Raw genomic sequence first — 15,602 nt, 5'->3', positions numbered from 1 at the left:
AGAGTGGGCCCGAGGTGTAAATATACTTTCATAAGAGTGGGCCCTAGGTGTAAATATATTTTCATAAGAGTGGGCCCTAGGTGTAAATATATTTTCATAAGAGTGGGTGTTACTGTAATTTAATTATGCCAATGTAATTTCATCAATTGAAAGCCCTTAATCTATTTTATGAGAATTTGTAAGATTTCTTGTTTGCATAAAATAGACGCGGACCAGTCTTTAAATAATAGGTAATAGAATGTATTCTCGGAGCGCGCTACCACTTAAACACATGCAGCAGTTTATATACAGATCATGACGTCATTGCATTGCTTTAACAGAATCCCATCCTCTCGACCGGGACAAAGTAAGGTGAAAAGTTCATTCTAACTTACTAACACACTCCCAGATAACTTTTGACCCCTCAACATTATCAATCGCCACTGAACTGACCATTTTAATTAACAGAAAACCTAGGAATGCACTCACTGCCTTATCTAAAAACCCCAGAGCTAAGTTTATGTAGGGTCAACCAGAAGCTCACGACCTTATCTGTTTTCACAGTCCACGACCCATTCGTTCCATTCCTAGTTGGAATGGTGTTCATTCACTTTTTATTGCTCCTTGTCCGTGTCACACAATCCCTTCTTATGAAATCATATTGTTAATCACTTATAAAACAGAGTATAAGTTTACTTAGTTCCAATTCTATTTAAAATGGGGATCATGTTTATTCATTTATCCATAATAAATCCACCAGTGGGCCCTAGGTGTATATATATTTCCATAAGAGTGGGGTTAACATTTAGAATGCACAATTCAACAATTCAATTCCCGACATGCTGATTCGTTGAACACGGCACGCGTGTAACTACAACCAGGTAGCAAGTCGAACGTTTGTGAGATTCCTAGTTCCGACTAGCAACACAGAGAGAGCATCACATACAGCGCATTTCAAAAGTATTCAGAACCCCTTCTCTTTTTCCACAATTTGTTGTTACAGCCTAATATATATTAAATGAATGCTTTTCCTCATCAGTCTACACATAGTATCCCAGAATGGCCAAGCGAAAACAGGTTCTTAGACATTTTGGCAAATTTATAAAAATGGAGAAAAAAAAACATGTATTTACATAAGTATTCAGACCCTTTGCTATGAGACTTGAAATTGAGTCCTGTTTTCATTTATCATCCTTGAGATGTTTCTTGGAGTCCACCTGTGGTAAATTCAATTGATTGGACATGATTAGGAAATACACGCACCTGTCTATATAAGGTCCCACAGTTGACAGTGCATGTCAGAGCAAAAACCAAGCCATGAAGTCGAAGGAATTGTCCGTAGATCTCCGAGACAGGACTGTGTCAAGGCACAAATCTGGGGAAGAGTACAAAAAATTGCAGCATTGAAAGTCCCCAAGAACACAGTGGCCTCCATCATTCTTAAATAGAATAAGTTTGGAACCACCAAGACTCTTCCTAGAGATGAGCAATCGGGGGAGAAGGCACGTTAAGGACTATCAGACCATGAGAAACAAGATTCTCTGGTCTGATGAAACCAAGATTGAACTATTTGGCCAGAATGCCAAGCATCATGTCTGGAGGAAACCTGGCACCATCCCTACGGTGAAGCATGGTGGTGGCAGCATCATGCTGTGGGGATGGTTTTCAGCATCAGGGACTGGGAGACTACTCAGGATCAAGGGAAAGATGAAAGGCGCAAAGGGGGGGGGGGTGGCAGGAAGACTTTTGGTTAGAGCGTTGGGCCAGTAGCTGAAAAGTTGCTGGATCAAATCCCCGAGCTGACAAGGTTCTATCGTTCTGCCCCTGAACAAGGCAGTTAACCCACTGTTCCACGGTAGGCCATCATTGTCAATAAGAATTTGTTCTTAATTGACTTGCCTAGTTAAATAAGGGTTACAAAGTACAGAGAGATCCTTGATGAAAACCAGCTTCAGGGCCTCAGACTTTGTTATTATTTCACCTTTATTTAACCAGTAGGCTAGTTGAGAACAAGTTCTCATTTGCAACTGTGACCTGGCCAATATAAAGCATAGCAATTCGACACATACAACAACACAGAGTTACACATGGATTAAACAAGTCAATAATACAGTAGAGAATTTGTTTTAAAGTCTATATACAGTGAGTGCAAATGAGGTAAGATAAGGGAGTTAAAGGCAATAAAGAGGCCATGGTGGCGAAGTAATTACAATATAGCAGTTAAACACTGGAATGGTAGATGTGCAGAAGATGAATGTGCAAGTAGAGATACTGGGGTGCAAAGGAGCAAGATAAATAAATAAATACAGTATGGGGATGAGGTAGATAAATGGGCTGTTTACAGATGGGCTATGTACAGGTGCAGTGATCTGTGAGCTGCTCTGACAGCTGGTACTTAAAGCTAGTGAGGGAGATATGAGTCTCCAGCTTCAGTGATTTTTGCAGTTCGTTCCAGTCGTTGGCAGCAGAGAACTGGAACATATCTTTGGTGACCAAAGGAGGAATTGGTTTTGGGGGTGACCAGTGAGATATATCTTCTGGAGCGCATGCTACGAGTGGGTGACCAGTGCTCGGGTGACCAGTGTGCTCAGTATGACCAGTGTGCTCAGATAAGGCGGTGCTTTACCTAGCAGAGACTTGTAGATAACCTGTAGCCAGTGGGTTTGGCGACGAGTAGGAAGCGAGGGCCAACCAACGAGAGCGTACAGGTCGCAGTGGTGGGTAGTGTATGGGGCTTTGGTGACAAAACGGATGGCACTGTGATAGACTGCATCCGATCTCTGCTTCAACACAGATTAAAGGGTCTGGATACTCATGTAAATGTGATATTTCAGTTTTCTATTATTAATACATTTGCAAAAATCTCTAAAAATCTGTTTTATTATGAGGTATCGTGTGTAAATTGATGAGGAGAAAAAACGATTTAATCAATTTTAGAATAAGGAAGTAACGTAACAAAATGAGGGAAAAGCCAATGGGTCTGAATACGATCCGAATGCACTGTAAGTGACTTGAACTCCATCACAGAGGGACGTCTCTCACTCTACAGTTTGTAGGGCTGGTTCATTAGTTAGTAGTGTGTGTGTCATCCTGAGCAGTTGTTTTAATGAAGACCAACTAATGGATGTCAACCTACTATCCCAGCCCAGTCTCTAGAGTCTCTGAGCCCAGGCCAGCTGAGCCTTGGTCCCTCGAGCGATTAGGTGTCAGAGTCAAACATCTTTTGTTATATCAGTTGGCTTCGAGATCCCGCTAGCAGAACAACTTCCAGAGAAACTGGAGATTCAAATATATAATCATAAGTATTATGGATTTGAATCATTTAGATGATAAGTGTCTTATATTGACTGAAAGCTTAAATTCCTGTTAATCCAACTGCACTGTCCGATTTACAGAAGCTATTACAGCGAAAACATGCCATGCGATTGTTTGAGGACGGTGCCCCACATCAAAATATTTTTCCACCAGTACAGGTTTCATACATTCACATATAAAGATTAGATATTCACTTATTTTTGAAAAAATCTTCCTCTGATTTGTCATCCAAAGGGTCCCAGCTATAACATGTAGTGTCGTTTTGCTAGATAAAATCCTTCTTTATATCCCAAAAAGTATGTTTAGTTGGCGCCATCGATTTGAGTAATCTACTTCGTTCTGAAAATCTACCTAAATCTAACCTTTGTTTCAACAAGTCAAAATACGTTTCTATTTACTCCTCAGATACCCTAAAATGTAATCAAACTATAATATTTATTTCGGAAAGAAGCATGTTCAATAGGAAACTGATTTTAGCAGGTGCGTAATTTCTTCATGGCTCGAGCAAACACAGATTTCCAAGACAGTGTCCTAAAACTGTTATTTATTATTCATTTTTGAAGTTACAAGCCTGAAACCTTGAAAATACATTGCTGACACCCTGTGGAAGCCATAGGAATAACCCTAATTTACAATCTGACCCTTCTCTTGCATTTCTAAGAGGATGGACTCTCAAATAATCAAAGTTGGTTTTTCGTAGGATTTTCTCCTACCATATCTATTGTGTTATATTTTCCTACATTATTTTAACATTTCTACAAACTTCAAAGTGTTTGGCTTCCGGGCCTGAGCTACAGGCAGTTTACTTTAGGCACGTCATTCAGACAGGAAGTGGAGAAAAACGGGGCCTAGCCCTAAGAAGTTTTTAACAATTGGGAGATAACAACGAAAACAATTGAACCCATTTTGGTGTTTTCTCTCGCCAAAAATATATCTAACTGATATTTCCCTCAGTGGCAGTCGGTGGGGGAGAAATACAGCACTTTTTTTGTGAGCATGGCCTTATTTCATTACAGCACAGCTCAATGTAGCATCAATAGGTTTAAGCTACTACGTAATACTCAAATTTTCCCTATACCCATCACGAGGTTGCTACAACCTAGTCTATGAATGAAAGGTTGAGAGAAATTTGAATAATCAAGGTGACAGACATTCACACATTCAATACCGCCTTGCACACAGCCTAGCTGATCTAGGGGGTAATCATTAGTCCAACACTTGCAAACGAGAGTTTCTATTGGACAAATTCAGGTATGTTTATCCCCGTTTCGTTCCGTTTGCTTCCGTTTAAGAAACGTTTTTCAAAAGAATCGGCGGAATGAATACAACCTTGATCACGCGGTAAACACAGTTCACTTTCATAGCAGCCACATACAAACAGTAATAATCCCTTTGATCATTGTATAATTCCTTGACACATCTAATCTCTTCCGTTCTCACCTTTTCCCTTTGATTGTGGCTTCAGTGGACAACACATCAGCTGTTTGCTATCTGGTGAAAAAAACGTCATCATTGTCACCATATTAACGTCATAGTCATCATAGCTACTAGAACGAATGCTTAAGTAAACCTGCTACAATCATGCAGCAGTCAGCAGCAAGCAGTTTAGCAGTTACACCGGTGGAAATAAAATAATAAAACCAGAAGCTTACCTTGACTTGGAAGAGTTTCAGTGTTGGATAGCCATAGCCAGCTAGATAATATAGCTTCCCTCTCTGTTTGGCTAAACTAGTGAAAGTGAAAGTGGGAAAAAAATACAACAAAATATAGCTCTCTTTCTCTCTCTCTTTCTTGCTTCTTCATTTTTGAAGAAATGGATCTGTTCAAAACTGTTCAACTATTGAATTTCTCTCTCTTTGAGTCAACTACTTACCACATTTTATGCACTGCCGTGCTAGCTAGCTGTAGCTTATGCCTTCAGTACTATATTAATTATCTGATCCTTTGATTGAGTGGACAACATGTCAGTTCATGCTGCAAGAACTCTGATTGGTTGGAGGACGTCACAATTACTGTGTCTATGGAAGGGGGTGAGAACCATAAGCGTCCTAGGTTTTCTATTGAAGTCAATGTACGCAGAGGACGGAAACTAGCTAACTACACCACGGAGCTATCCTACAGAGTGCTGTTGAGGCTACTGTAGACCTTCATTGCAAAATAATGTTTCACTATTTAAACATTTAATGAAATTTGCTGAGAAGGATGGTCCTCGTCTTCCTCCTCTGAGGAGCCTCAACTGTTCCCTCTCCAGGAAAATGACAGTCTCAGTGTGATATGCAAGAAGCCCCATCCTCTCCTCCCCCCGAAAATATACATTTCCTGTCATAACCAAAGCCTGTGGCATTCCACTGTTCCAGTGCACATTAGTGATTGAACCCCCCCTTGCCGCTACACAAGGGGTTCATAACATGGGTCATAGGATCGGTGCTAGGGGATCGTTAGCTCATGCCCTCAGTGAGGTAATCGAAGGGGCAATGAATATCTCGCCTCCTGGCCAGCTTGCTAGGCTATCAGTTGCTAAGCCCCCTTGTGATTTGGGAAAGGCACAAGTGATTGAGGTCCATATTGCTTTGAAAACCGCCACCCCCCAACCCCCCCCCCCTTCTTCGCTTCCCTTATCCTGTCTTGTTTTTACGAGTCACCAAACGACTGGGACTATTTTCCAGGATGTGCCACTGATGACAGATCCCATGTGAGAGGCCTTGTAGAGGGTCGTGATGAGGCCGGAGTGCTATGACATTCCAATGCAGACTTCTCTATCTAGCTCAAGGGATTTACATGACAACATGCTAAGCTATCTGTTTGGCTGTCATCTTCACTCTGCATACAGCAATTCTTCTCCTTCCCTCTTATTCACCGTTAAATCCCTCATTTATCTCTCTCGCTCTCTCGCTCTCTCTCACACTCTCTCTGCTTCCTAGCATGTTCTCTGTCTACAGTACATGTTTTCCGTAGTGCTATTCTCATCCCCAGCGCTATCTAGCTAGCATCATCCCCTGTCGGCCAAATTTACTGGATGTTCTCCCACACGGATTAGAACACAAAACATCCATGTGCATTCAGCAGGGGATGTTCCAATGATAGAGGAAGCTGGTGGCAGAGAGTGGTGTTGGGGAAGCTACTCTGAAAATATTCCCATATAAAATAGATAGGAAGAGAGTGAGATATAGTTAGACTGGCAGAAAATGAGAGCAGAAAATATCATATAACAGCAAGTGGGATAAGAGAGTGGGAGGGAGAGAGAGACCGTCACCTAAGTGACTTAAGCTCCTTCAGTGCAGAGCGACGTCCATCACTCTACAGTTGGCAGGGCTGAAGTTAATTAGGTAGTAGTGTGTGTGCCTTCCAGAATAAGTGTTTTAATGAAGACCAGCTAATGGCTTATTTTAGAGTCTCTGTGCCAGCCCAGCCCTGGGCCCTAAGGCCAAATGTGCCCATCATCATAAGGGCCCAGGGAGAGAGGGAGACCGGACAACTGCCACCTGATTCAAGACACAAATTGGTCCAATAAACCCTCATCAATGCACCTCCAGCCCGAGGCTGTCCACTGAGAGGACAAACACTGCCCACACACACACACACACACACACACACACACACACACACACACACACACACACACACACACACACACACACACACACACACACACACACACACACACACACACACACACACACACACACACACACACACACACACACACACACACACACACGTACACACAGAAAAAATGTGGTGTTCCAAAAGGCCATCTGTAACGCACGTAAAGGTCACCTCCCTGACACATCTGACAGCTCACGCAAGTTATTATGCACACACACACACACACACACACACACACACACACACACACACACACACACACACACACACACACACACACACACACACACACACACACACACACACACACACACACACACACACACATCTCCGTTGTGTCTTAAGCTGTCCGATTGCCAGTCGTGCCAAGACCTTCCCTTCTCCACCTCCTCTCTCCCCTCCCTTCCTCTAACCCCCCCCCCCCCCCCCCCCCCAGCCCCCAGCCTAAATGGCCCCTGAAGTGACACGTCAGTTTCAATTTGACCCGGCAGGCCCCAAAACAATAACTTCATCAGCTCCTGTTAGTATCCTCTCCATCAGACAGCCACACAAACAAACACTGATTCCCTCTCTCTTCCGGAGGGCACTTTTCCCTCTGACTGATGTTCAGGCGGTAATAGAATGTCTTCAAGGACCTCTCAAGTGTTGGATGCTTGACTGTTTTAGTTCACTTCCTCTCAGCATGCGCACTAACTTCTCACAGTACAACATAACTGTGTACAGCAATACTTTAACAGGCTAAAAGTATCACTCGGCTGTATACAGTATACCCGAGCTTCCGCATAGCTACTGGAAATTCCATATTTCACCTCAGTAGTTTTCTGATGATCACCGCACTCATTTGGGACAAGAGTTGTTCCTGACTGCGTGACCTGATCATGATAAAACTCCTGGCCCTAAGAAGACAATCTCATTTCAGTCTTCTCACTGAGGATCACTATACTCACAGGGGAGAATGTTAGGTACAGGAGTGGTTGGGTGGCCACGATAGAGCGTGGTAAGCTGAGAGGTGATTTAATATCCAGGCTCTGTCCTCTCCTCTGCTGTCTGTCTATCTGGAGTCTGGACCTCCCCTGGAGAGGCAGGGTTGCTGAGACAGCACCTCTGAAACAGGAGAGCCACTGGGCTGACGTGTGTGTCTCCGTCCTCCGGTCAAGGACAAGAGATTATCCTCCCTCACAGTGGGGGGCCGAGTACGCGTGTGCGAGGAGATCAAGAGTGAGCGTGTGGGTGTGTGTAGTGGCTGAAAGTGTGTGTGAACAACACGTGGTGTGTGTACGCTTCAACGTGTACGTGTGTGCGCGTATAGTACGTGTTAGCGTGTGTATGTGCGCACACTTGTACCTAGTACGTGCCAATGTTCTGACGAATTGTCCTTGCTGATGTCCATCCTCTACCAAGTCTCTCCCTTCCCTTCACCACTATCACTTTTCCCAACAAAACATGTTGACAGAGATAACAGTGAGCGAGAGCTACGGTATTATGGCAACAGAGCATATGCCTTACATTAAAGGAAAACTCCACTCAAAAACTATATTTTGGTATTTCTTTCATTAGTCCACTGTTGATACAGTCCCACATTTTTGTTGCATGTCAGGGGTCAAGTTTTCATGACATGATGCGTTTTGCGCCGTCATGAGGATGTGGCAAGTGACACTTTGCTTCTTGAAAGTCCAATATCTTGAAAACTTGGCTGCTGACAAAAACAGAAACATTCTCGTGGACAGATTCCCGTGGACAGATGGAATGGCGAGAATCTGTCAAGGGAGTAGTTCCTGGTTTGGGGTTTTCGTAATTTGGATGAATCAGGGTTGGGCGAAAACGGTGCTCAAACCGTTTCATGTCCGTTTGCGGATGATAAACGGTTGCCAAAAAGTCCAAATTGGCTGATATCGTAAAAATTCATGAAACATGCCTTTTGGCCATGATAAACACAGGTGAAATTACTTTCACTTCTGTGTAACTGAGATTAGCACTGTATTAACAGTGGACTAATGAAACAAATACCAAAATATCATTTGAGTTGATTTTTCCTTTTATGTGTCATTGTTAGGGGATGGGAGAGTATCCCTATTGGGGTTCAGATGGACCTAATGATCACATCTAAGGATGGCATGGCCTGTGTAATGGACTGTCTCACTGGAGGCTTTATGCACACAGCATGAACACACAGGCATTGACATGCTCACACACACACACACACACACACACACACACACACACACACACACACACACACACACACACACACACACACACACACACACACACACACACACACACACACACACACACACACACACACACACACACACACACACACACATGCGCACAATACCTTATTAAGCCAGTAAGAAAGTCATGTTTTTTCTCTTAATTGAAAGGGAATGAGAGCTATTTCTGTCCTCTAAATGATTGAAGTGTATCCTCTAGGGGTTTGTAATGTAGAAATATAAGCATAATCTTTATGATTTCATACATTCCACACACATTAGATGAGCACGTGTGCAAACACACACACACACACACACACACACACACACACACACACACACACACACACACACACACACACACACACACACACACACACACACACTTTCTCTCTCTCCCAACAGGCATTGATTAATCCATAAAGAGGGCCAATTTGGCTTCCCCTCTGCTCCTTCCCCTCTCTGCAGTAATTACCTCATCAAGCCTCATTTTAACCCACTTCCTCCAAAACAATATCCTACAGTAATCCTCCGCTCCCCCCACCACACCCCCCCCAGGAGGCCCATTAATGTGGTCAAGGGTCATCACTTCTGATATCCAACCTGATTGGCCCAGCATGACACCCCATCCACTGTGAAAACAAGTGTGAGGGAAGCAGAGTGGAAAGAAAAGAGGGTTGATATCAGCAAAGAAAAAACTGATCTTCAGATCACCCCCCTCCACCAACCCCTGGTAACACATTAGTAATGGAACATGCAAATGAGCCGAACCCTCATCTGTCCAATCCAGATGCATAGTAATGACTGGAGGACCAGAAGAGAGAGCGCTGTTGAATTAAACATTCAACTATGTCCTCCGAAGTGGTTTATTTTTCCTAAACGGCTTTTCCATCTCCGTACTTTGGGATGGGTTTTATTTAATTTTTTTGTCTGTCCGAGGCACTTCATCATTTGGGCTGTGTCTCAGGTGCATTGGGGTTGATGACACCGGGCTCTAAAAGGTATTCCATCTCTGTGGGGAATGCGATGCGACTCCACCCAGCCCCCAGCCTCAGGGTCAGCCCAAGGCTACACCCTGCAATCTATTAGCTTGCCAGTTTCCACATTCTTCAGGCTCTGCTGTGAAACTGAGTGGCCCGCTTGTGTCGGAGTCGAGCCATAATGGCCGCCACCTGTAGCAGCACGGCTCAGGCAAGGTTCCAATCTCCTTAACGCGTTACCAGGGGAAATTCCCCCATGTGATGGATACTGTCCCCCATTGTTTCACTCTGTCTGTCTGTGTGTGAGTGTGGGGAATTGGGATGTGTGTTGTGCAGCCTACGAAGAGACAAAGACTGATGGTGTCTTCCTTCGCCGCTTCTCTCTCCTCTTTCCTTTCTCTTCTTCTCTCTATTTGTTTCTCTGCCCACCTATCTGTCTTCACCCCCTTTCTCTTTCTCCTACCCTCATTTTATCTCCCACCTCTCTCTTCCCTCTTTCTCCTTTCTGCATCTCCCCCCGACTTTCTCTCCTCCCTCCACTAGGTCGACAGTTGACCATCTTCAACAGCCAGGCGTTCATCAAGATCGGTGGTGGTGGCGGCGATAAGGCCCGTCACTTCCAGGGCCAGATCTCGGGCCTCTACTACAACGGGCTGCAGGTGCTCAAGCTGGCGGCCGAGGGCGACCCCAACGTGCAGGCCAAGGGCAACCTGCGGCTGGTGGGCGACGTGCCCTCGGTGCTCACCACGGACACCACCAGCACCACGCCGCTGGCCGACATGTCCACCACCATCATGGAGACAACCACGACCATGGCTACCACCACCACCCGCAAGCAGCGTTCACCCACCATGAGGGACAGTGTCACACAGGTTAGTAGGGGGGAACTGGGGTGGAGTAGGGAGGAAGTGAGGGGGAACTGGGGTGGAGTAGGGAGGAGGTGAGGGGGAACTGGGGTGGAGTGGGGAGGAGGTGAGGGGGAACTGGGGTGGAGTGGGGAGGAGGTGATGGGGAACTGGGGTGGAGTAGGGAGGAGGTGAGGGGGAACTGGGGTGGAGTGGTTAGGAGATGAGGGGGAACTGGGGTGAGGTAGGGAGGAAGTGAGGGGGGGAACTGGGGTGGAGTAGGGAGGAGGTGAGGGGGAACTGGGGTGGAGTGGTTAGGAGATGATGGGGGAACTGGGGTGGAGTAGGGAGGAGGTGAGGGGGAACTGGGGTGGGGTAGGGAGGAGGTGATGGGGGAACTGGGGTGGAGTAGGGAGGAGGTGAGGGGGAACTGGGGTGGAGGTGAGGGTGGAACCGGGGTGGAGTGGGGGAGGTGAGGGGGAACTGGGGTGAAGTGGGGAACTGGGGTGGAATGGGGAGGAGGTGAGGGGGAACTGGGGTGGAGGGGAACTGGGGTTGAATGGGGAGGAGGTGAGGGGGGAACTGGGTGGAGTAGGGAGGAGGTGAGGGGGAACTGGGGTGGGTGGGGAGGAGATGATGGGGGAACTGGGGTGGAGTAGGGAGGAGGTGAGGGGGAACTGGGGTGGAGTGGGGAGGAGGTGAGGGGGAACTGGGGTGGAGTGGGGAGGAGGTGAGGGGGAACTGGGGCGGAGTGGGGAGGAGGTGAGGGGGAACTGGGGTGGAGTGGGGAGGAGGTGAGGGGGAACTGGGGTGGGGAGTGGGGAGGAGGTGAGGGGGGGGAACTGGGGTGGAGTGGGGAGGAGGTGGGGGGACTGGGTTGACACTGATCTGGGGCCAGTTTGGGATTTTCCCTCGTAAATTGTGATTATACTTTGATCCTAGAAAAGTGCTTATAAGAGGAACTTCTTCACAGAGTGAGTGGGGGGGGACAAGGGTCATGACTGTTTCATAGTAGTTATTCCTCTCTACAGAATCTAACAAACTTTCTGTAGCTACGTACTCTCTGTTTGGCCAAAGATTGACATTCAGGACTTCAAACGAACCCGTTAACAAGTCTAGTATACCCCATTAGAGCAATCCAGACGGGCGTTTTGATTCCTTCTAAAGCAAAATCACAGATCGAAGCCCAGACACATTGTTAGAGGCAATATGAATCACATCCATCAAGACAGATCACACGTAGCCAGACAGTTGTGGCATCGACGGAATAAACGCAAATAAATTGCTTGCCTCAATTACCCTGCCTCACCCTCTCAACATGTTGTTATCCTGTGTGTGTGTGTGTTCGAGTGAGCGCACCCTACCCGTATGTCTAGTATACACGTCCCCATGCAAAGGCTACGTTTTCCGAGCACTAATCTCAACATGTTACGATCACTCGATCCACCAATCCTGGAAGTGGCAATTGGGGAACAACGGGAGATAGAGCTGTTAGGTCAACTACTGTAGACAGTCACACACAGTCCGTATGTTGTCACAACGCCGCCCAGTCCCCACGCAACCCATAATAAGCTGTAATAACAGGCCTGTGGCCTCCAAGAGAGGGAATCGATTCTTCCAATTTCACAGCCCATTCCGTCTATTAATTAGCCTCAAGCCGCATGAATTGTAACGTAATGCAGCGCAGCCACATTAGCATTATGCTGCAGTAGTGTGGTGGTGTAGCATTAGAATAGTATTGGGATCCAGGCTCCCAGAGAGAAATGCTACATTGATTGAGCTTACTTGACACAACTTGAACAAAAACGGAATAGTCCCAAAAGTTCAAACACCACACACCTGCAAATCCAGGTAGTCTCAATGTATGCTTGTGCTGGCAATACGGTGCGGAGAATTCGTACAGAGGGCGTGGCGCAATCGCGGAGCCTCTATAGGCTTGTGGAGGCCAAATCCAGCTCTGTGCCGCATCGCTGTGCGCCTCCCAAATTACGGAACCATGCAAAGGGCTCTGTTTGGCTCCGTAATACCTCCGCATGGACATGATTGGTTGACGGTAGGTGAGGGCGGGAGGTCCTGCAGAGACACAAACTCTCTTCCGTGACAGCTTCCTTCACAGCAGCTCTGCTATGGTCCGCCAAGCGCAAGACGCATGAGCGCTCTTTCTGCGGCGGCAGCATCGCCGTAAACACTGTCGGACGTCAGATTGACCACGCGGAGCCTAAAAGGTTAGGTGAGGTGACAACAACAAGCTGCGCGGCTGTTTCTGCCATTTCAAAAGACTTGCGAGGTGTTGCGCGGCAAGGACGTTAAACTAAAAGTAACATGAACATTGGATTTCTCTCAAGCAGCTCTCTCATTATCACCCTCCTGGTCCTCAGAAGCTTACCTGAGATCAATCACACAAACCTCTTGGCCTGACAGCCTACCTTTTGACAACCAATGCCTAAGGACATTGCTCTCATACCAACTACCTAACTCCCCCACCCGTTCTTTATCCCATCTCTCTTCCCCTCCATCTTCCTAGCTCACCACACTTGAAAGCGAAGGCCTGTCTCACTCCTCTCTCTCTCTCTCTCTCTCTCTCTCTCTCTCTCTCTCTTCTCAGCCAATAACAACAGTGCTAATTACTGTGTGGAACTAAAAGCTTCTCGGAGAGAGAAAGCGAGGAGGGATGGAGAAAGATGTAGGGGGGGGGGGTGTAAGGGTAGACTAGAGAGATGTGGGCGTCTTATGCTACTAGCTGCCGCACTGCAAACACCAATCAAGTCTTATCTAATTGAATGTTCGCGTCTGGGCAGCCGTTGTTTGTTTACCTTTTGGGACTTCACCCAGCATCATCCTTCCCTCATCGCGCTGCGTAGCCGGAGCCACAGTCCTTTGATTTCAGCCTCGCTAAATTCAATCAATGGGTGGAAAATGAGCTTAATTATCTCTATGCGGCGTCATCAAAGCAGCCAGGGATTGACTGGGTTTCTCTCTCCGTCAGTTTCGAGACGGGGAGTAGAAGAGGAGATCAGACCATGTGGACTGTACAAAGAGCAATGCTGCTAGCTCCTTCCTCCTTCCAAGGCCCTGTGTGTATCATGCAACGGTAGTGGCGCTAGTGCCATTATCAAAACGGATAGATTGTTCTTCCAAAGTGAATGCTCTGTAGGATGCTGCGACTGGCTCTACTATTAGGAACGGAGCTTGGGTGACCCCTGTAGAGTTCCATTACGCGTTGTGGGTGCATCCCAAATGGCACCATTTTCCCTATACGGTGCACTACTTTTGACCAGAGCCCTTATCGGCCCTGGTCAAAAGTAGTGCCCTAGATGGGGGATATGGTTCCATTTGGGCCATTGCCAGTGTTATATCTGATGACCTCTTTCCTGGTGGTCTGCGGTTTAGCTACTCTCTGTGCCCGAGCTAGTGAATGTAAGATCAGGGTAACCTAAACCGGATATGCACTGCTCATGTTTTTACGTGCCCGTCTCCGTCTCGGTGTGTGTCTCCACAACGCATGTGTGTGTCACTCAATATGTATTCCATATCAAAGTCTCTCCACCTGCCTCTAGGCAGGACTCAACATCCGTGTGTAGAAGTGTGTAGTGACAAGGCTCCTTAGTGGTTGTTGTGTTTTGTGTGCTGTGAATTAGACAGCCATCTTGAGAAATGTCTGCAGGCGTCCTGGTGCCCTGAGGCACGTTCGGCTCGAGCAGATAGCTGGTGTTTCTGTTTGCACGCCGCTCCGCCACGCCGTTGTTTATGATTGACGAGCGTCATGCTTACTGCTTGACGTGCACCGCACCAAGTCAGAACACAAGTCCTGGTCCTTCCGTGTATTTCTATAGGCAATGAACAGCTCTTCCACAGAGATGTTCAATACAGTTTTGCTATATTGCCTTGTGCCCAAAATAGGGGCGTACATGATAATCCCGAATAACCTTTTATTACGAAAAGCAAAACCCGGAGAAAGAAGTCATTACGAACGAGTTACTCAACCAAGAACCGTGATGACAAAGTATATGATCTAAGCCTCCTTAACGCTCCCCAGTCAGCCGATGCTTTGTTGGGCTAACCCAGCTTTCCCCACTCTAACGGATGGCTCTGTCATTGCCCTGCTCTTCCTGGTATGTGTCCCTTTTGCTCCACTAATGGCTGATGTGTCGTTTTCACAGCCCGGCGAGCTCGCCTTGCTCTCTCTCCCTGACGAACACAGGCCCAGATTGGCGGACAAGGAGAGAGTCGAGTCAGGGAGAGGGAAATGGAGGAAGGGGGAGGAGACAGGGAGAGGGAAATGGAGGAAGGGGGAGGAGACAGGGAGGAGGAAGGGGGAATGGAGGAAGGGGGAGGAGACAGGGAGAGGGAAATGGAGGAAGGGGGAGGAGAAAAGAGGGAAATGGAGGAAGGGGGAGGAGACAGGGAGAGGGAAATGGAGGAAGGGGGAGGGAAATGGAGGAAGGGGGAGGAGACAGGGAGAGGGAAATGGAGGAAGGGGGAGGGAAATGGAGGAAGGGGGAGGAGACAGGGGGGGGGAGGAAGGGAGGAAAATGGAGGGAGGGAGACAGGGAGAGGGAAATGGAGGAAGGGGAGGAGGGAAAAATGGAGGAAGGGGGAGGAGAATGGAGGAAGGGGGAAATGGAGGAAATGGAGGAAGGGGAGGAGAGGTGGAGTGTTGAGAA

The 15,602-nt window shown here is 47.0% G+C and overlaps 1 protein-coding gene across 9 annotated transcripts in view; it reads left to right on the top strand.

The window, feature by feature from the left end:
- The window catches only part of LOC124008799 (neurexin-2-like), a 1,096,959-nt gene that overhangs the window by 1,011,869 nt on the left and 69,488 nt on the right, over window positions 1–15,602 (top strand). For all 9 annotated transcript variants that reach the window (XM_046320364.1, XM_046320362.1, XM_046320358.1 and 6 more), the window contains one exon: window positions 10,637–10,965. In XM_046320364.1, coding sequence (XP_046176320.1) covers window positions 10,637–10,965 — 329 coding nt within the window. The remainder of the gene's footprint in view (window positions 1–10,636; window positions 10,966–15,602) is intronic.

Source organism: Oncorhynchus gorbuscha, linkage group LG21 (assembly GCF_021184085.1).
Source record: "Oncorhynchus gorbuscha isolate QuinsamMale2020 ecotype Even-year linkage group LG21, OgorEven_v1.0, whole genome shotgun sequence".
Taxonomy (NCBI): Eukaryota; Metazoa; Chordata; class Actinopteri; order Salmoniformes; family Salmonidae; genus Oncorhynchus; species Oncorhynchus gorbuscha.
This window is presented reverse-complemented; position numbering and strand designations above follow the sequence as displayed.